The sequence below is a fragment of the Callithrix jacchus genome, chromosome 1, assembly GCF_049354715.1.
Source record: "Callithrix jacchus isolate 240 chromosome 1, calJac240_pri, whole genome shotgun sequence".
Lineage (NCBI taxonomy): Eukaryota > Metazoa > Chordata > Mammalia > Primates > Cebidae > Callithrix > Callithrix jacchus.
This window is the reverse complement of record NC_133502.1, coordinates 188,442,416-188,460,859: the sequence shown is the minus strand read 5'-3', so window position 1 is coordinate 188,460,859 and position 18,444 is coordinate 188,442,416. Positions and strand designations below refer to the sequence as shown.

The 18,444-nt window shown below is 48.4% G+C and overlaps 1 protein-coding gene across 4 annotated transcripts in view; it reads right to left on the bottom strand.

Moving 5' to 3' along the window:
- SCUBE1 (signal peptide, CUB domain and EGF like domain containing 1) overlaps nt 1–18,444 on the bottom strand; it is a 143,909-nt gene that overhangs the window by 111,785 nt on the left and 13,680 nt on the right. For all 4 annotated transcript variants that reach the window (XM_035265525.3, XM_035265541.3, XM_035265531.3 and 1 more), the window contains exon 3: nt 9,091–9,219. In XM_035265525.3, coding sequence (XP_035121416.2) covers nt 9,091–9,219 — 129 coding nt within the window. The remainder of the gene's footprint in view (nt 1–9,090; nt 9,220–18,444) is intronic.

Here is an 18,444-nt window from a genome sequence, read left to right as displayed (position 1 = left end):
CCACCAGCTGTGAGCAGACGCTTCCAGATGATTCAGCTCTTAGCCATCAAGTCATGTTGACCAGGATGGTCTCGATCTCTTGACCTCATGATCCACCCGCCTCGGCCTCCCAAAATGCTGGGATTGCAGGCGTGAGCCACCGCTCCTGGCTTAAATGAAGTTTTTAAAAATACATGTTGAAACATTGCTGTGTACCCCACAAATATGTACAATTATTACACGTCCATTTTAAAAAGTAAAATTAAATTTTAAAAAGACTACCTCACATTTAGCGGCATACAGTACTATTTTGCTCATGGGTTCTGTGGCTCAAGAATTCAGAAGGATCAGCCAGCCTCTGCTTCACAGTGTCTGGGGCCTCAGCTAGAAGACTTGAAGACTGGGGATGACTTTGTATCACATGACTATGTTTCAGCGGCTCTGACCTGGCTGAAATTACTGAGTTATGTGTTTACGGGTTTGCTGTCTTTCTCCTCTATGTAAGTTCACAAACAGGGGGATGTTGTAGCTTTTTTTCCCTGCCAGAGTAAGCACTTAAAATCATGTCTGGCATGTAGCAGGTGCTCAGAACGTTCTGGTAAACAAATGGATGAATACTAAGTGGAAGGCTTTAGTATTACTCCTAATGTAGCGCTCTTTTTTTAGGGTGGGGGGCAGAGTCTCACTCTGCACCCAGGCTGGACTGCAGTGGCTCGATCTTGGCTCACTGCAACCTCCGCCTCCCAGGTTCAAGTGATTCTCCTGCCTCACCTTCCCAAATGGCTGGGATTACAGGTATGCGCCACCACACTTGGCTAATTTTTTTGTATTTTTAGTAGACGGACTTTCACCATGCTGGCCAGGCTGGTCTCAAACTCTTAACCTCAAGTGATCCACCCACCCTGGCCTCTTAAAGTGCTGGGATTACAGGCATGAGTGACAGCGCCTGGCCCTAATATAGCACTTTCTACCCTTCATTAGAGTTGTAAATGTTTCTGGCTTCCTCATTAACCTGGTACCCCTGCGAGAGATGCCCCGTCTAATTCATCTTTACCTCTGCCCTATGTCTAGCACAGACGTTTGCTGAGTGAGAGGGTTTTTAGATCACAGGGCATTTTTACAAATCCATCCATTCATTAATTCTACAAATATCGACTAAATGCCTACAATATATCTGACACTGCACTAGGTTCTGAGAAGAAAGACAGAAAGGTAAACAAGACAAACTCTGCTTTCAGAGAAAGAAAAGAGGAGCCCCACAGAGCTGCAGTGGAGATGTACTATGTGGTGTAGGCCACAGCAGACTTCTAAGCAAGTGGAGGTTTGGTTGGGGCTTGAAGGATGAGCAGGACCTCACCAGGTCTATGCTAAGGAGGAGCAGCCTATCAACAGCAGATCTGTGTAGGACTCTGTGGGTATAGGGAAGGCTGGACCCGTGGGCAAAGCTGAGCAAGGGTGACAAATGGGGGGAGAGTCTAGAAGGCCCTGGCCAGAGGGGCCTCTGGGTGCCGCTGTGGAAGCAGTGGGAGCCATGAGAGGCACTGAGAGGAGGCTGCTGGAGCGGAGGGCTCTGCACAGTCAGATGGGGAAAGACAAGGTCCCGAGAGCGGCTCAAGGTGATGTGAGGTGCCTAATCAAGGCTGCAAGCTCTGCCCTTGGCCCAGGGAGGCTGAACAAGCTATGGGGAGAAGGCGCCCTTGGCGTGAGCTCTCTAGAGCAAGCGGTGCTCGCTTGCCCCTTAGCACACTCCTGCCTGTGCCTGGCCTGGCACATGCTGGGATTTCTGGATGCTCCCAGTGACTCCCAAACTCACACATAGATACAGGGGTGCACTTCTAACACTCTACTGGAGCTGGTGCAGTTCTGGGCACTGTGGGGCAGGGGTGGGCAGCAGGGTAGGCTTACAGGCTTGAACTTGTAAAATCTCAGACCTGGGCTCTGATCTCAGCTCTACCACTTACTGGCTGTGTGAGCTTGGGTAGGTCGCTTTCCCTCACTGAGCCTCAGTTTCCTTGTTTGTAAAAAGAAGACACTAATGGTTTCGGATGCTGTGAGCACTAACGAGAGAATTGAGCACAACATCATGGGCACATCCAGGCACACCGGAGACTCAGCCAAAGCTCCCAAATCTCACTTAAGTCAGACAGTGTACCCCGCACAAGGCTGGGCACAGGGTAGGTGCTCAATAACGTTAATGGCAAGGAGAGAGCTGGCTAAGATATCAGTGCTTCTGAACCAGGATGCAGATGGCTTCTCTTCATCAGGGAAAGAAGTGCTGAGAGGCAGGTCCAAAATTCAAACTGTGAGCAACTTGAGAAACATATTTTCAGTAAGTCAAGGTAAAGATCAGGGCCGAAGAAAACATCTGGCTGAGTGAACTAATGGCTTTAGAGAAAGAGGAGCCTTTGTGGAGACGGGAAGAAATTATCCACTGCTGGTTTTAATTTAAGATGAAAAAAAATCTTATTCTATTAGCCTAAATATTGCTCTGCTGTCCAGTTGTGTGGAGTTTGGAATAATATTTTTCAAACAGAACTACTGCTATTTCAAGTAATTACACAGCTAAAAGCAGCCATTGGGGTTGAGCAAGATCTCATCATGGTTTCAATTCCCTCTGGTGTCATTTTCTGTTATATTTGAGAAATTCCTCAATAAAGATGTCAAAGAGAGTGAGAGCTTTGCTCCCCAGAGGACAGACTTGGCCACCCTCCAGGATACAGTCAGAGGCAGGCCATCTCCACAGGAAAACAACCTCGCATACTCGAAGGAAAAGAAAAGGTTCAACTGTGCAAACTCAGGCAAGAAAATAACTTGTAAGCCATTAGCTTCATTCCTCCTAATTAGCTCAGACGCTTTTCAGACTGGTCTGTGTATTTCTAAGGTGATCAGGGTTTTATCCAGCCCCCATCCCTAAGGAATTCAGTGGTGGTTCAAAGAGGAATGTTACAACTGGACAAGACTCTTGACTTGGACTTGAGACAAAACAGCAGGAGGCGTGAATGGGCCTAACCACTCCTGATGGGCAATGCGCTATGGGGTGAGGTTCCATGACGGCCTGGAGGCCGTCGAGACTGTACAAGGCAGTGAAGACGGAGAGCCTCCCAACAACTCAGTGGGCCACTCAGAGCCACCACCAAGCATCCACTGGGAACAAGGCCTTGTGCAGGAAGCTTTGTCAGGGAGCACAAACAATTCCAAACATTTCCAGGCTGCACAATTTCAAGTAGGTAGTTAAATGACCAAAGCCAGTGGCAAGTAATAGGGAGTGGTGGAGACTGCGGCAAACGAGAGAGTACACACCCGCTCTGAAGCAGGCAGCTGTGGTGTATTTCACTCTAGCTGCTGCCAGCACCACACTGAGATGTGAGCAAGAGTGCTGTTGCCTTGGGCCCTGCACTTTGGAGGTCCCTGTTCTGCCTCTCCTGTGGCTGTAGCAGCCCTCCACCATGGAGTAAGGAGTTTGCAGTGGGGTCAGGGCACCTGGAAGATATACCTGCCACTCTACATTACATCCTGGGCATTTAGGACCCTAGAACTCCCCCCAAATGGTCCTAAGCCGATCAGATGACACTCTGGTCTGAGGAAGACTTAGGTAAAAGACAGCTGCTTTCAGGGTAAACGGCCAAAGCTCGCACATTTGCCTTAGGGTGTGCTGAGGCTCATCACGGTGTGGGATGGAGCCAACGGTGGGAAAGGCAGGGAGGGGAGCAGGCATTGCCCATGCTACCAGTCTCTCGTGCAAAATTTAAGCAGCCTTCTAAATTCCAGTCTAGCCTCCAGGTTATTAGATAGGAATACTTGTCATTCTTGTTTGGGGGTTTCATAATACCTGTAAAATATTTAGAGGTGTGGGATAGGGGCCTTCATCTGGATTCCTGTCCCAAGTCCTGCAAACGTCAGGACCTGGGTGACTGTGGCTGAGGAGTGACGCTACAGATACTGATTTTTATGTGATATCCCCTAATTTTTAAGTGTTGACAAATAGTTTAATAAGAACCAATGATGCCACCATGGGCACACACCAAACATGTTTGTGGGATAGATGAGGACTGTGGGCTGCCAGCTTAAAGCCTCCGCTGCAAAATGACCACAAAATCCAGCACCTGCACCAGAATTTACATCTGTAAATGCGCAATCTCCTTTCAAAAGGAAAGCTCTGCGCAATCCAATTTAATCATGACATGGACCCTCTGAGACAGGTACTACTGATCCATTTCTTTTTTTTTTTTTGAGACGGAGTTTCGCTCGTTACCCAGGCTGGAGTGCAATGGTGCAATCTCGGCTCACCGCAACCTCCGCCTCCTGGGTTCAGGCAATTCTCCTGCCTCAGCTTCCTGAGTAGCTGGGATTACAGGCACGCACCACCGTGCCCAGCTAATTTTTTGTATTTTTAGTAGAGACGGGGTTTCACCATGTTGACCAGGATGGTCTCGGTCTCTTGACCTCGTGATCCACCTGCCTCGGGCTCCCAAAGTGCTGGGATTACAGGCGTGAGCCACTGTGCCTGGCCCTGATCCATTTCATAGTTGGGGGAACTGAAGCTTGACAGGCTAGAGGAACAGGTCCCGAACTATAAAACTCATGAGCAGTGACACCAGAATTTGAACTAAATCTTCAAACTCCAAGCTCAGCTGACTCTTACACATGACTAATTTCTGCCAACACAGATCAAGCCCCATGGTCCTAGAGAACGAGGTACTCTACTTTTCACCCTCATACAGTGTTTCACACGTGAGGGTGCTGAGACTCCAAGAAGTCGATTCACTAGCCTGAGGTCACATGGTCAGGATGGGTTGGAGCCTGCTGGAACCAAGGTCTGACTTCTCTAGAGCTGGAGTTTCATCTTGAGAAAGAGAAAGGCTGAACAAAAAGAACTCTGTTGGGAAGGGTCTTGCCCTTAGCTGAAAGCAGAGGAGCAACAGAGAGAGCCTTTTCTAGGCTGCTGGATGTGCAAGTTAGAGCTGTGTGAGGTTGCAATCTGTGCTAGAGGTGGTGAGGCAGGGGAGCCTTACCGGGTCCTTTTAAATTAATCAGTGTAAAAACAGTCCATTGTGAAAACGATGTTGTGGAGACAAAGGCCTGCACAGACTCACTGTCAGTCTGCAGGCTGCTGGCATCAGGCTCTGGGGGCACTGGGAGTATCGGCTGTAGCCAAGAACAAGGGTATTTACAAACAGGTGTTTGTGCACAGGTAAGAGTACAGTGACTGGAAGGAGAGTCCCATGTGTCAGACACAGCCCTGGGGGTGCCCATGGCAGGTAGTGGTCCCCACAAGGTCTTGGAGGCATCAAACCAGTCCACATCAATGCATTTCATCCGGGAGCCCATGAGCAGATGAACGCTGGTTACGTGCTGAGTGTTTGAGGCCAGATACTCCACTTCATGTTCCACATCCATGATCTTGTTAATCCTCATGACAGCCCGACCAGATAGGAACTATGCCTTCCAGTTTTCAAGTGAGGAAACTGAGGCACAGAGAGGTTAAAGTGACTGGCCAAAGGTCACACAGCTGATAAGGAGAGTTAGAATGTGAGCCCCAGATGGGCAGTTCCCAAGGGCTCTCCTCTTGACGGCTGGGTGATGTTGCCTGCTTTTAACTGGCTGTCCCGCAGCGACTGTCAGCTCTGTCTTCACTGGCTAATCAGTGCCCAAAACATACTCTATCATTTGAAAATGGAGCAAAGGACGACGAAAGCCAAGCACTTACATTTTGGGAGGATTAAGTGAGCTAACGCTTGGAAGATAGTTAACCTGGTGTCTGGCACGATAAACGCCGTGCGGTCCTAGTTCTTCACAGTCTAGTCAAAGCCCCACCTACCTCCACAGCCCCACACCCCCTGATCCTTGTGCGCACCCTTGCACCTGGAGCTGAGCCTCAGGGGCTGCCTGCAGCTCTACACAGGCTCTGCCCTTAGCCTAGCAAACTTCTCCCCAACCTTGGAGGTCCCACTCAACGCTACTCCTCTTTGAAGACCCCCAGGGAGTGAGCCCCGCTTCCACCCTCACACTCACTGCATCTCTGCGAAGCTCTTCCCAGGCCCCTCTGGGTTTCAACCTGCTGTTCAGACCTCCATTTTGGCATTTCTTCGGGGTGTAATTACATGTTTACGAATGTTTCCCACAACACGCTCATCTGACATCAAACGTGCACTGGACAGAAACAGGCAGGCAAGTCTAAGGCTAACACTCCACTAAGAGGGAATGTTCCTCAGGACACCCAGTGTCCTCTACTGCACACCCACAAACCAGCTGGCACAACGGAAGGTTTGCTGAGCCCTTTTAGAAAACCATCAAAAACCAAGTGATCCTTGGACCCGGCGGTTCCACTTTTGTGAAGCATTCCTAAGGAAACAATTGGGAAAACAGGGGACAAAAAGTTTTGTGTCCAGAACCACCTCTGGATTCTGATGGTAAAAACAAAAAAGCAAACATCTAGACGTCTAACCACAGAGAGGTGGCCGGGTCAGCTGGAGTAGTGATGCTTGTGTTGACTACTGAGCACCCGTGAGGGGCTAGTCACTTCACACTGCCACCTCACCTCAGTGTCACCTCATCCTCACACGCGCTCTCGTGAAGCGGGTGGTACAGTTATCCCTGCCGTAGGCTGGAGAAGATGGCGGCCCAGACACCATGCGGCTAGTAACAGCTCTCAGTGGTTGAAAGTCCCCTGTGCTGAGCCTGTTCTCGGCCATCTGGACACATCTCAGTTACTGCTCACGACAGCCTCCCTCTATCTACCAACAAGGGCCTGAGACCCAGACAAGTCAATAACACATCCAGGGCCATGCTCCTGCCACATCCATGCCCACATCCCCTGGACACCCAGCAGGCAGTGGCAGAAGAGGGTCTGAGGGATGGACACATCTGCTTCGAGAGCCACACGCTTTCCATGACAAGACACTGTTTTCCTGTGACAGACTTTGAATTCCCTCTCTTACAGGCTGAATTATGTCCCCTCAAAAGACATTGAATTCCTAACTCCCCGTACTCGTGAATGTGACTTTTGTTGGAACAGGCTTTGGCAGATGTCCAGGGTAAGACGAGATGGTTGGGGTGGGCCCTAATGCAACATGACTGGTGCCCTTAAAAAAAGGAAAATTTGGATACAGACCCAGACATACATAGAGCTAAGACAATGGGAAGACAGAGGGAGAATGACATCTACAAGCCAGGGAATAGCTGACGTTACCGGAAGCTATGAGAAAGGCCTGAACAGATGATCCCTTGCAGATCTCGGAAGGAACTACCCTGCCTACACCTTGCGTTTGCACTCCCAACCAAGAGAACACATTTCTGCTGTTTAAGCCCTAGTTTATTGCTTTGTTGTGGCAGCCCCAGGAAAGGGACACAGGTTGTCAGTAATTTATCAGGCTATGGGGCAACCAGAAAAATAGTGGTCACAGGGGTTACATAAAAATGCCTGAAGTAACAGTGGCTCACGTCTGTAATCCCAGCACTTTGGGAGGCGGAGGTGGGCGGATCACCTGAGCCCAGGAGTTCCAGACTGGCCTGGGCAATACAGCCAGACCCTGTCTCTACAAAAAACAAACAAAACAAAAACCCAAAGGTTAGCGAGTGGAGTGGCATGTGCCTGTGATCCCAGATATTCTGGAGGCTGAGGTGTGGAGATCACCTGAGGTCCAGAGGTTAAGGCTGCAGTGAGCCATACTGCACTCCAGCCTGGGTGACTCTGTCTCAAAACCAAAATGGCTGAGGTACGCATGAGATTAAAGGGAAAAGCAAGGGACAAAGGCCTGTGGACTCTGATCACCACTATGGTAAAAACACACTTGGATGCATATAGAAGACAGACAGGAAACCCACCAGCAAAACTAAGACGACTGCCCAGCTTTCTCCCTACTCTTCTGTGTTTTTCCAATTTGATTCAGCAAATATGCACTGTTTTATAATTTTTTTTTTGAGATGGAGTTTCATTCTTGTCACCCAGGCTGGAGTACAATGGCATGATTTTGGCTCACTGCAACCTCTGTCTTCCGGGTTCAAGTGATTCCCCTGTCTCAGCCTCCCAAGTAGCTGGGATTACAGGCATGCATCATTACGCCTGACTAATTTTTGTATTTTTAGTAGAGATGGGGTTTCACCATGTTGGTCAGGCTGGTCTTGAACCCCTGACCTCAGGAGACCCACCTGCCTTGGCCTCCCAAAGTGCTGGGATTACAGGCATGAGCCACCGTGCCCAGCCTCTTATAAATTTTATGTAATTGGCTTAACAATGTATTTGGACCATGGGAAGATGGAGGTATATAAGATTACGGGCCAAATTTTGAATCCCTTCCAAATTTCTTTGTTGAAAGAATTCAACCCCCAGGACCTCAAAATTGTGACTGTATTTGGAGAAAGGGCCTTTAGAGAGATAATTAAGTTAAAATGGAGTTTTAGGGTGGGCTCTTACGCCACTATGACTGTGCCCTTATAAGAGGAGAAGATTAGGGTCGGGTGCAATGGCTGGCCAGGCGAGGTGGCTCATGCCTGTAATCCCAGTACTTTGGGAGGCTGAGGTGGGTGGATCACCTGAGGTCAGGAGTTCGAGACCAGCCTGGCCAACATGGCAAAACCCCATCTCTACTAAAAATACAAAAATTAGCTGGGTGGCTGGTGGGCGCCTGTAATCCCAGATACTTGGGAGGGTGAGGCAGGAGGATCGCTTGAACCTGGGAGGTGGAGGTTGCAGTGAGCTGAGATCGTACCACTGAATGCTTGGGTGGCAGAGCAAGACTCCGTCTCAAAAAAAAGAAGAAGAAGAGATTAGGACACAGAGAGACACCAGATGAGTGCATGCACAGTGGGAAGACTGTGTGAAGACAGGGGGAGAAAGAAGGTAGCCACCTGCCAGCCTGGCACAGGACGGGGCCTCAGAAAAACTAGCCCTGCCCACACCTCGATCTTGGACTTCCAGCCTCCAGGACTGTGAGAAAGTATACCTCTGTTGTCTAAGCCACCCAGTCTGTGATGTTTTGTTGTGACAACCCTGGCAAACTAATACATAAAGCCAAAGGAAGGGGAACCTTCCCACAGGCCCCGACTCCGCAAGCTGGAGCAGAGCAACAGGCAGGGTGTGCCCAGAGGGCAGAATGTGGCTGTGTCACTCACCCAGGCAGTTGTGTCCGTCGTGTGCCAGCATGAAGCCATCAAAGCATGTGCACCTGTAGTTCCCCGGGATGTTGATGCACTCGTGGACACAGCCCCCGTTGTAGTAGTCATTCTCACACTCATCAATGTCTGCAAAAGGAAGGGCAAGAGAGGTGTCAGAACAAGAGCCTGGTGGTCCCCTCACAGTTTCCCCAATGGAAACCACCCGGATATGAGTGATTAGGGGATGATTCAACAAGTATTCACATAAGTCCTCCCTGGGAGCTGGGGACTCAAGGATTATAAAAATGCTAATCGTGGCCAGATGCGGTGGCTCATGCCTGTAATCCCAGAACTTTGGGAGGCCAAGGTGGGTGGATCATGAAGTCAAGAGATTGAGACCATCTTGGCCAACATGGTGAAACCCCATCTATACTAAAAATACAAAAATTAACTGGTTATGGTGGTGCATGCCTGTAGTCCCAGTTACTCTGGAGGCTGAGGCAGAATCGCTTGAACCTGGGAGGTGAAAGTTGTAGTGAGCTGAGATCGCGCCACTGCATTCCAGCCTGTCAACAGAGCTAGACTCTGTCTGAAAAAAAAAAAGCTAATCAATCACATGTGGGGTACCTTCCAGTTCCTACCACAGTGAACAGGCAAGATTCACACCTAGTTCTGCCTCCACTGAAAGCCTCTCCACACTACGAACATGCGGAAATCCTGTGCACGATTTCTGAAAACTAGCTATCTTGAAGCAGGGGGTATTGAGTAAAATTAACTGAACATCACCAAAAAGTGTAACTTCTGGAATGAAACAAAAGTCCACTTGCTCCTCCAAACAGTTTCTTTCCACATCAGCGTCTGATGCCTGCATTTCAACTGCTCCAGCTTCCTCGCTATAACAAAGGCTTCTGTCTCATAAACAATGGCCAATAGCCTTGGTAAAGGTCACCCTTTTTGCTGTTTTAAGGCTTTTTCAATATTTCCCATCAGGGGTCAAAGGGCTATCAGTTCTGGAGTTCTAGAGATTTGAGACCCTGGAGAATGCCAGGAACATGCCTAGTTAACCTCGTCTGAGCTGCTTCCATGCCCAAGTGCTGCTTGTAAGGCCATGTCATACCTCTTCAATCCACACACTAACTCAGGCATCATTCTCACTATTCCAATTTTGCAAGAGCATGGAAGAAACTGAGGCAAAATGAAGTTAAAACCTTGCGGAAGGTCACACACCTAGGAAGTGGTACAAATGGGATTCGAACCCTTGGGCTTCAGAGCCCAAGGGGCCTAACCCCCGTCACACCTGGCCTACTTGGGAGGGCACCAGGCACAGCAAAAATCTGCCAGCCTGTGGGTGCCGGCTCTTCTGCAGGGTCTTCAGCAACCCCTAGAACCCCTGGCCTCACTCATCTCAACCAACAACCATCTTGACCTCCAGAGGCTCTGAAACACGCCGGGGAGAGAGGACACCGGAAGTGTTCCCCACAGGGAAAACAGAACCAGAAGTGCAGCACTAAGCGGAACCGGAAGTACATTAAAAAGGCAACCGAGGAGGACGCCACAGTTCCTCTTGCATGGCGCGGAAAAGGGATTTTTGAGGCTGAGTTCCAGCTGTGAAAATGGGGCTGGGGCCAGCCAGTAGAAGAAGAGAGCCTGGAGAAGGCAGGCCTGGCCTCCCCTCAACCTCCGGAGCTGCCACAGGGACACGGAACTCCTTGCTTTCTCCATACTGGTTGGGAGAGCAGAGCTACTCACAATGTGGGGAAGCCATGGGGCCTATGAATATATGTGGGTAGGACTGTCGGTCTGCAAGGCACAAGCTGTTGCAGGAGGTGGTGAGCTCCTTGACTTTGGAGGTGACTAAGCACCTGCCTGCCAGATATGCTGCAGAGTAAAGAGGACAACTGTGGTGAGGACAACTGTGGTGAAAACAGCAGAAGAGAACACACCAAGTACGGGGTCTGGGCTGTGCAGCCACTCGTGGTGTCCACCCAGTCACAATGAGGGACAAAGAAGCCTGGGCTGGGTCTCCAAAGGATCAAGAGATAGGAGTCTTCGCCTAATCTGCCTACAGGGGCACCTGCATCAGTTCTCAATTCTGAAGCTCATTTGAATTATTTAGAGACAAGACCTCACTGTGTTGGCGAGAGTGGACTCAAACTCTTGGGCTCAAGGGATCCTCCTGCCTCAGCCTCCCTAGTAACTGGGGCTATAGGCATATGCCACTGTGCCTGGCTCTGAACTGTTTGTAATTCTGATATTTAATACACTTATAAATTAAAAGATAGATATTTAATATACTTATAAATTAAAATTAAGAGAGAATGTGATATTTTATGTTTACTGAAAAGGCACACCAATTTTTAAAAACTAAGAGATTGATTACTTCCCAGTCTCTGTTTGCAGCCCTGATCTTTCTCCAGAGCCCCAGATGGACTAATGCAACCATCTCTTCCCCTGGGTAGTCCAAAGATACTCCAAGGCAACAAAGCCTAACTTCAACTATTCAACCTGCACTTACCTGGGGGTTCCTCATTCCAGTGAATACTGTTTTCCTTCCACTGCTCCCTTAACATCAAAGCAGCTAGCAAAGTGTGGTTTTTCTGCACCTTTAATACAGTTACAGTCTGCCCACTGGTCACTTATTTTCACTATCTGTCAGCATGAGTATCACCTCACATCTGATTTAACCCAGCAGCCCCCAAACTATTCCCTCCCTCCCTTCCTCCTGCAAGCAGGTGATCAGGGGGAAGCTGGCCTGGTCCTAACTCTGGGGGTGAAGTCTTATCAATTTTATCCAAACATCATGTGCCACTAGCAATTGCTGTTGGTCCCAGGCTTGGTAGGTGACTTAGGTTGGATCAATCAGACTGAGGAAAAGGACTTTTATTCCATGCTTGGGTAAAAGAACTTTCTCTCATCTTGTACCTCAGAAGGAAGTATCTACTCCTGAAATATACACCAGCTCCTTTAATTCTTACAACAACCCTCTGGAGTAGTTATTTGAACTCCACTTTATGGTTGAACAAACTAAAGTGCAGAGACGTTAGATAATTGCTCAGGGTCACATAGTAAGTGGTAGGGCAAGGATCAGAACAAATGTCTTTCAGTCTAGGAAGCCCACATCCTTTTTACTAAGTTAGAATGCCTACGACATGCCAGTCATTGACAAAATGCTTTATACATGATACAATATTTCACCCTCAGCACATTTATGCTGTGTACTGAGAGTACTATCCAATCATCCAAATATCCATTTACCTATCTATTTTTCTACTTGTTCTGCATCTGTCTGTATACACACACATACACACATGTGTGCATGCCTATCTATCTACCCAAATAACCAACCAGCCAGCCATGCATCCATTCATCCAAACACTCATCTACCCTTCCACTATCCAACCATCTGTTCACCCTCAACCTATCCATTCAAATATCTACCCAATCATTCTTCCATTGGTCTATTTCTGCTCAAATTTATCCATCTCAATATCCAGTGTGCTAACCACCCTTCCATTTCTCCAATTACTTAGTCACCCATCCATTTATCCAGCCAAACATTCACCCATACATCCAACATGCATGCATATCTGTCTGAATATTCAGCCAGATGCCCATCCTTCCATTCATTTAAGCAGTGACCCATCCAAACATCCATCCAAGTGCTTAGCTACTCATCTGTATATTCACTGATTCAAATACCCACCCTTCTATCCAAACACATGTGTGTACACTTATGCACACACACATATACACACACATTCACACACACATACACACACTCACACACACATTCACACACACATACACACATACACACATACACACACATACACACAGACACACACGTACACACACATACACATACACACACATACACACAGACACACACGTACACACACACATACACACACATACACACACACACATGCACACACACACACATTCAAACACCTACACGCCCATCCATCAATCCAAACTTCTATTAACTCACTGACTCTTTCCAATATTATCCATCCAAACAGCTTACAAAATACAGTAATTTTTTCAAACAGAATAAGATATTAGAATGAAGGAAAATAAATGAGGGTTGCAGAATAAGATAAATCTGGTGGAAATATACAAACACACATTTGATAATTGTAGCACAATGATAGAAGGTGGGCTGTGAGCTTCCTGAAAGCCAAGACAAAGAAAGAAACACAATAGGTAATAGAGTTGCCACATCTATAAAATGTAATCAAACTAGTTGTTTCAATGGTAGTCAGGTCTGAGAAGCCTCAGACCTCCTAGATAGGGAATGTCTTCCCATGCTTAGAATATCATATACTTTAATTCTCTGGCATAGCTCCAGTTTTTGCCTGTTGTTGGGGTATAATTATTAACAGCAATTATTATACTTTTCACTATTAAAATGATAAACTATCTGATCACCCATAAGGCATTATAAAGATATTGAATAGTCAATAAAACCACTCTAGCCATTTCCTTCCTTTGACCCCCCATAGGGTAAGGCCACAATAATTGCCATGGGGCTGGAGAGTGCAGAGATGTTCGCTGGTTGCATCTCTTTCCTTAATCCATCCCCAGTGAGTTTTCCCAGACTGAGCATCTCTCAGATGACCAGTTCCTTGCCAATCCCCAGGCCTGCTGTGCTCTCCAGGCTTCCGTGGGAGCCAGCTTTACCTCCCACTGCCCTGGATGGAGGACATCTGCTCATAAGCCAAACCTTCCCTGATTTTCCAAATTTGTTCTAAAATCATGTAAAGCCTCCTCCTTTAATACATAAGAGATAAACACACAAATCAGCTAAAAAAATCTGCCAAAGCAAGTGGATTTATTATTATAAAAACATTCCCAGGAGTCACTTCCCCTGGAAGAGGCACCACAGACCTCTGAGACACTCATCAGGCTCAGATCACTTTTTAAGGACTGAAAGCTAGAGAATGAGGAAGAGGCAGGTGGAGGGGGAAGTGGTAGAGGAATGGAGGGGACAGAGCACAGCTCTGTGGATGCTTATTCTCAAAGGACTGGTGTGGAATGAATTGTGTCCCCACAGAAAGATATATTGAGGTCCTAACTCCCAGGACCAGAGAATGTGATCTGACTTGGAAGTAGAGTCTTTGCAGACATAATCAAGTTCAGATGAGGTCATACTAGATTAGGGTGAGCCTTAATACAATGCTGGTGTCCTAAGAAGAGGGAAACTGGACACAGGCATACGGAGAGGAAAATACCATGTGAACACAGACAGACACACAGAAAGAAGGCAGCCGTGTGATGATGAAGACGGAGATCAGAGTGATGCAGCTGCATGTGAACCAGGGTAAGAGCTGCTACCACACAGAAGAGGCTGAGGCTCAGCATCACTAAGGACCTCGTCTTCAGGCTCCCAGCCAGTGGTTGTGTTCAAGTACAGGCTCTATTCCTGCATTTGGAGCCACATCCTTGGGGTGTGTGAAATGAATACTTTTAAAAAGTGCTTCATGCTCCTAGCCAGACGTGGTGGTGCATGCCTGTAATCCCAGCTACTCGGGAGACTGAGGCAGGAGAATCACTGGAACCCAGGAGGCGGCAGTTGAAGTGAGCAGAGATCGCACCATTGCACTCCAGCTTGGGCAACAAGAGCGAAACTCCGTCTCAAAAAAAAAAAAGTGCTGCACGCTTCAAAAAGTCATTAACAAGAAAAGTGGGCAAGAGTTGTCATGCGTATTATTATTTTTATTTCCAAGGTCCGTACCTACCCTTGAGGGTGAGGAGGGGTGGTGGCAGTGGAGGGGTGGTGGCAGTGGAGGGGTGGTGGCAGTGGAGGGGTGGTGACGGGGATAGTTCACATGAATGGGGATGGGGCAGGAGAAAGGATCTGACCAGCTTTCCGAACCCTGAGCTCTGGAGATGAGAAGTCCAGCAAGTCACTCAAGGCATCCCTGTGCCTTCCCTGCTAGAGTTTTGTTTTTTAAATGAAAACTCAATTCCCAATAGAAGACAGCTCCCAGCAGCTAATAAAGCGGAGAAAAGCAGCACAGAAAACTGCTCATTATGGAATTTTTGAAAGGTCACCCGGTTTCACTTTTCGTGTATTAAAAGGTGGTGCACACACACAACCCCATAGCTGTGTTTCCGTGCCAACAGTGCTGGTTTGGAACCCCCATAGGATAAAGTTTTTTTTTTTCCCCATACAATTCAAAATTGATTCTTGCTGCCCCATAAAATACACATTTATTCTGTGGTGTCTAGATTTAAAAGATTTGATTGCAGTGAATCAGAGCACCTTCCCATCTTATTTTAATATGATTTTAGGGCATTTTCCTCAAAATCAGGACTAGAAACCTTCTCAAAATAAGGATTTTTAAAGCATCCCACTCTACTCTCAGAGACCATTACTGAAAATGTCTTCTCATTTCCCCCTGAAATTGGTATTTTTCTAGACATTCCTCAAGAACAGTGGAGGCAAAGCACTCTAACAAAGACCCCTTTCCTGGCTAGGCACTAGCACGTCCTCTCCTTTGTCTGGGGGCTTTAGGGAAAACCCTGCTCTCCTTAGATCAGGCAACCATTCGGGGAGAGAGGTATGGCTTAGGAAGTTGACTCCTTATTGATGAATAAATCTTAATCCGGTTTGTTGGCTAATTATGCTCCAGGGAAGGTAGTTTCTTGGGCTGCCTAGCAGGAAGGATTAAGCCCCTGTCTCCGGTGGCTCGGGGTTAAGCTCTGGGTTTGTAATGACTGAGTAATGAGACCTGCTCTCTGAGGACCCCTGGCATCCATCGATCAGGTTTCCCTTCTGCAGAGACAATGCCAGAAGTGGGCCCGGCAGTTAATTACGGGAAAGGTCAAAGGGCACGTAAAACTAACACAAATCGATATACTTTTTCATTCCTAACTGCACACAATGACCATGGCTCAGCCAGAGGGTGGGAAGGTTCCCTCCCTCTTCCCACTCTCTTATTCAAGATAACCGTGGGGTTTGAGCTGCTCCGTGACCTCTCCCAGTCCCTTATGTGGCTTCAGGCCTCCACACTCTGTCTCATGCTGTTCCCTCTACCTGGAGCTCTTTCCCCTCCACAAGCATCTACTCACCTCTGCATCCTAAGCCTCAGCATCACCTCCTCCCTGAAGCTTTTGCTCATCTTCGAGCAGAGAGTCCCTCCCCTGGCCCAAACAGGCACTAGCATTATTCTTGCTTGCTTGTGTCTGTGTCCTTTGATGCTGCAAATCCATGAGAACAAGAACCGTGTCCCGAGCAGCTTGAGCCTCAGAACCGAGCAGAACCTGAGCATATTCAAAGGAATCTGCTGGGCATTGCACGGGTGAATAATCATGACTGTGACCTTGCTGACCGACCCTCACGCCATGTCAGGCAGTCTGCAGGCCCCACACACATGACTGCCCTGAGAGCTGGGTACCACCATAGCTGTCTCACAGCAAGGGCAAACCAAGGCTCACAGACATTGTCTGCCCTGCCTCAGATCACACAGCAAATGTAAGGGGAGCCAGGAAGGGAGCCAGGCTGCTGGACTTCGGAGTTAGTGATGTCTCTGTCATAAGAGACCACATAGTCAATGATTCTATTTACATCAGGTTTCTAGAAAAACCAAATCTACTGAAACAAAAAGCAGATGAGAAGTTTCCTAGTGCCAGAGGGGCTAAAGCAGATGGTCAAGGAGCATGGGGTTTCTTTTGGAGTAATGAAAAGGTTCTAACTCAGGGCCAGGTTAGAACATGGCTCACGCCTGTAATCCCAGCACTTTGGAAGGCCAACGTGGGCAGATCACCTGAGCTCAGGAGTTCGAGACCATCCTGGCCAACGTGGCGAAACCCCGTCTTTACTAAAAATACAAAAAATTAGCTGGGCGTGATGGTGCACGTCTGTACTCCCAGCTACTTGGGAGGCGGAGGCAGGAGAACTGCTTGAACACCAGAGGCAGAGGTTGCAGTGAGCTGAGATCGCGCCACTGCACTCCAGCCTGGGTGACAGAGCGAGACTCCATCTCAAAAAATAAAAAAGGATTCTAACATTGATTGTGGTAATGGATGGAAGTTGAATTGTATACTGGATGCAATACAATGGATGGAATGAGTGAATTGTATGGTATGTGAATGGCATCTCAATAAAGCTGTTTAAAAATAAAAGTCAAACAGTTCATGCTGTTGGCACTGTACTCCACTGGGCTGGCTGCATCTCCAGGGGTGTCTGCCTGGGTGAAGGGAAACCACAAGGAGGTTGGCTCTGAACTGACCTCACGTGCCACCTGCCCAGCTTGGGGTCACGGTGGGGTGTGTTGCTCCCAAGAACGAGGGGTGACTTCCCACCAAACCGATAAGATGAAGACCAGTTAACTATTTCCTTTCTCCCTTCAAAGCGCCCTGAACCCTCCTGGGCTCTGGCAGTCTGAGCAAGGGAAAACTGAGTCCTTGGCGCATGTGAGATGAAAGCCAGGAGAGACCGCAGGGAACCTGGCAGGCTTGAGTGTGGTTCTGCCAGCTCTCAGTCAAGGCCCCTATGACACCCTCCTGCCAATGACAGGCAGTCATTCCCCCATTCCCTTAGGGAAGGGCCAGGGAGATGCCCAGGACCCAAAAACTGTAGGCTCTGTGGGGCCCATCCACAGGCCCAGCCGCCTCTGACCTCAGAAGGATGATCAGAAAAAGGAAGTTGCCTGAAAACCTGGGCCGCCCCTTAGCATTGGTGAGCTGGATCCTAGAGCACCCTGGATGTTATAAAGGCGTAAGTGAGGCCCAAGGAGGGGAGCTGAAAGACAAATCTTAGCAAATCAGGGGCTGACGGCAACGAACTCGGGGCTCTCAGCTTGGGCTTCTTTCTCTAGTCTCGGGATCTGGCAGCGGGCAGAGCCTAAGCTGGCCTGCTGCAATTCAATTTCCTTCCCTTTCTCTCCAAATCCCCAGGTGGACTTCCTCTCCAAAAGTCATAAAAATAACAGCAGTGGCAGCTCCACACCAGGCACCATCTTGACCGTAACTGGCTTAATCCTTGACGGTAACTGGGCAGAAAGGTCTTCACTTTCCACAGCTCATAGAAAAAGAAATTGAGGCTCAGAAGACTTAAGTGTCTTTCCCAAGAGCACCCAGTTAGAAGGTGGTGAAGGCGACATTTGAACCCGGGCAGTCTGGTGCCAGATGCTACCTTCCTGACTGTGACACAATTGTCCAGCGAAGACAGCATCTCTGTGACCCAGGAATCTAGGGCCCGTGGTTCTTGTGAAGGATCAGGTCACTTCCCTGCCTTCTTCCATCCCATGCCAATGCTGTCCTGGGCCCTGGCCACAAGGGGCTGCCAGCCTGGAGTGGGGAATGACCCAGACACAGACACACACAAACTCACGTGGGGAGAGGCTATCCTGCCCACGGACTGAC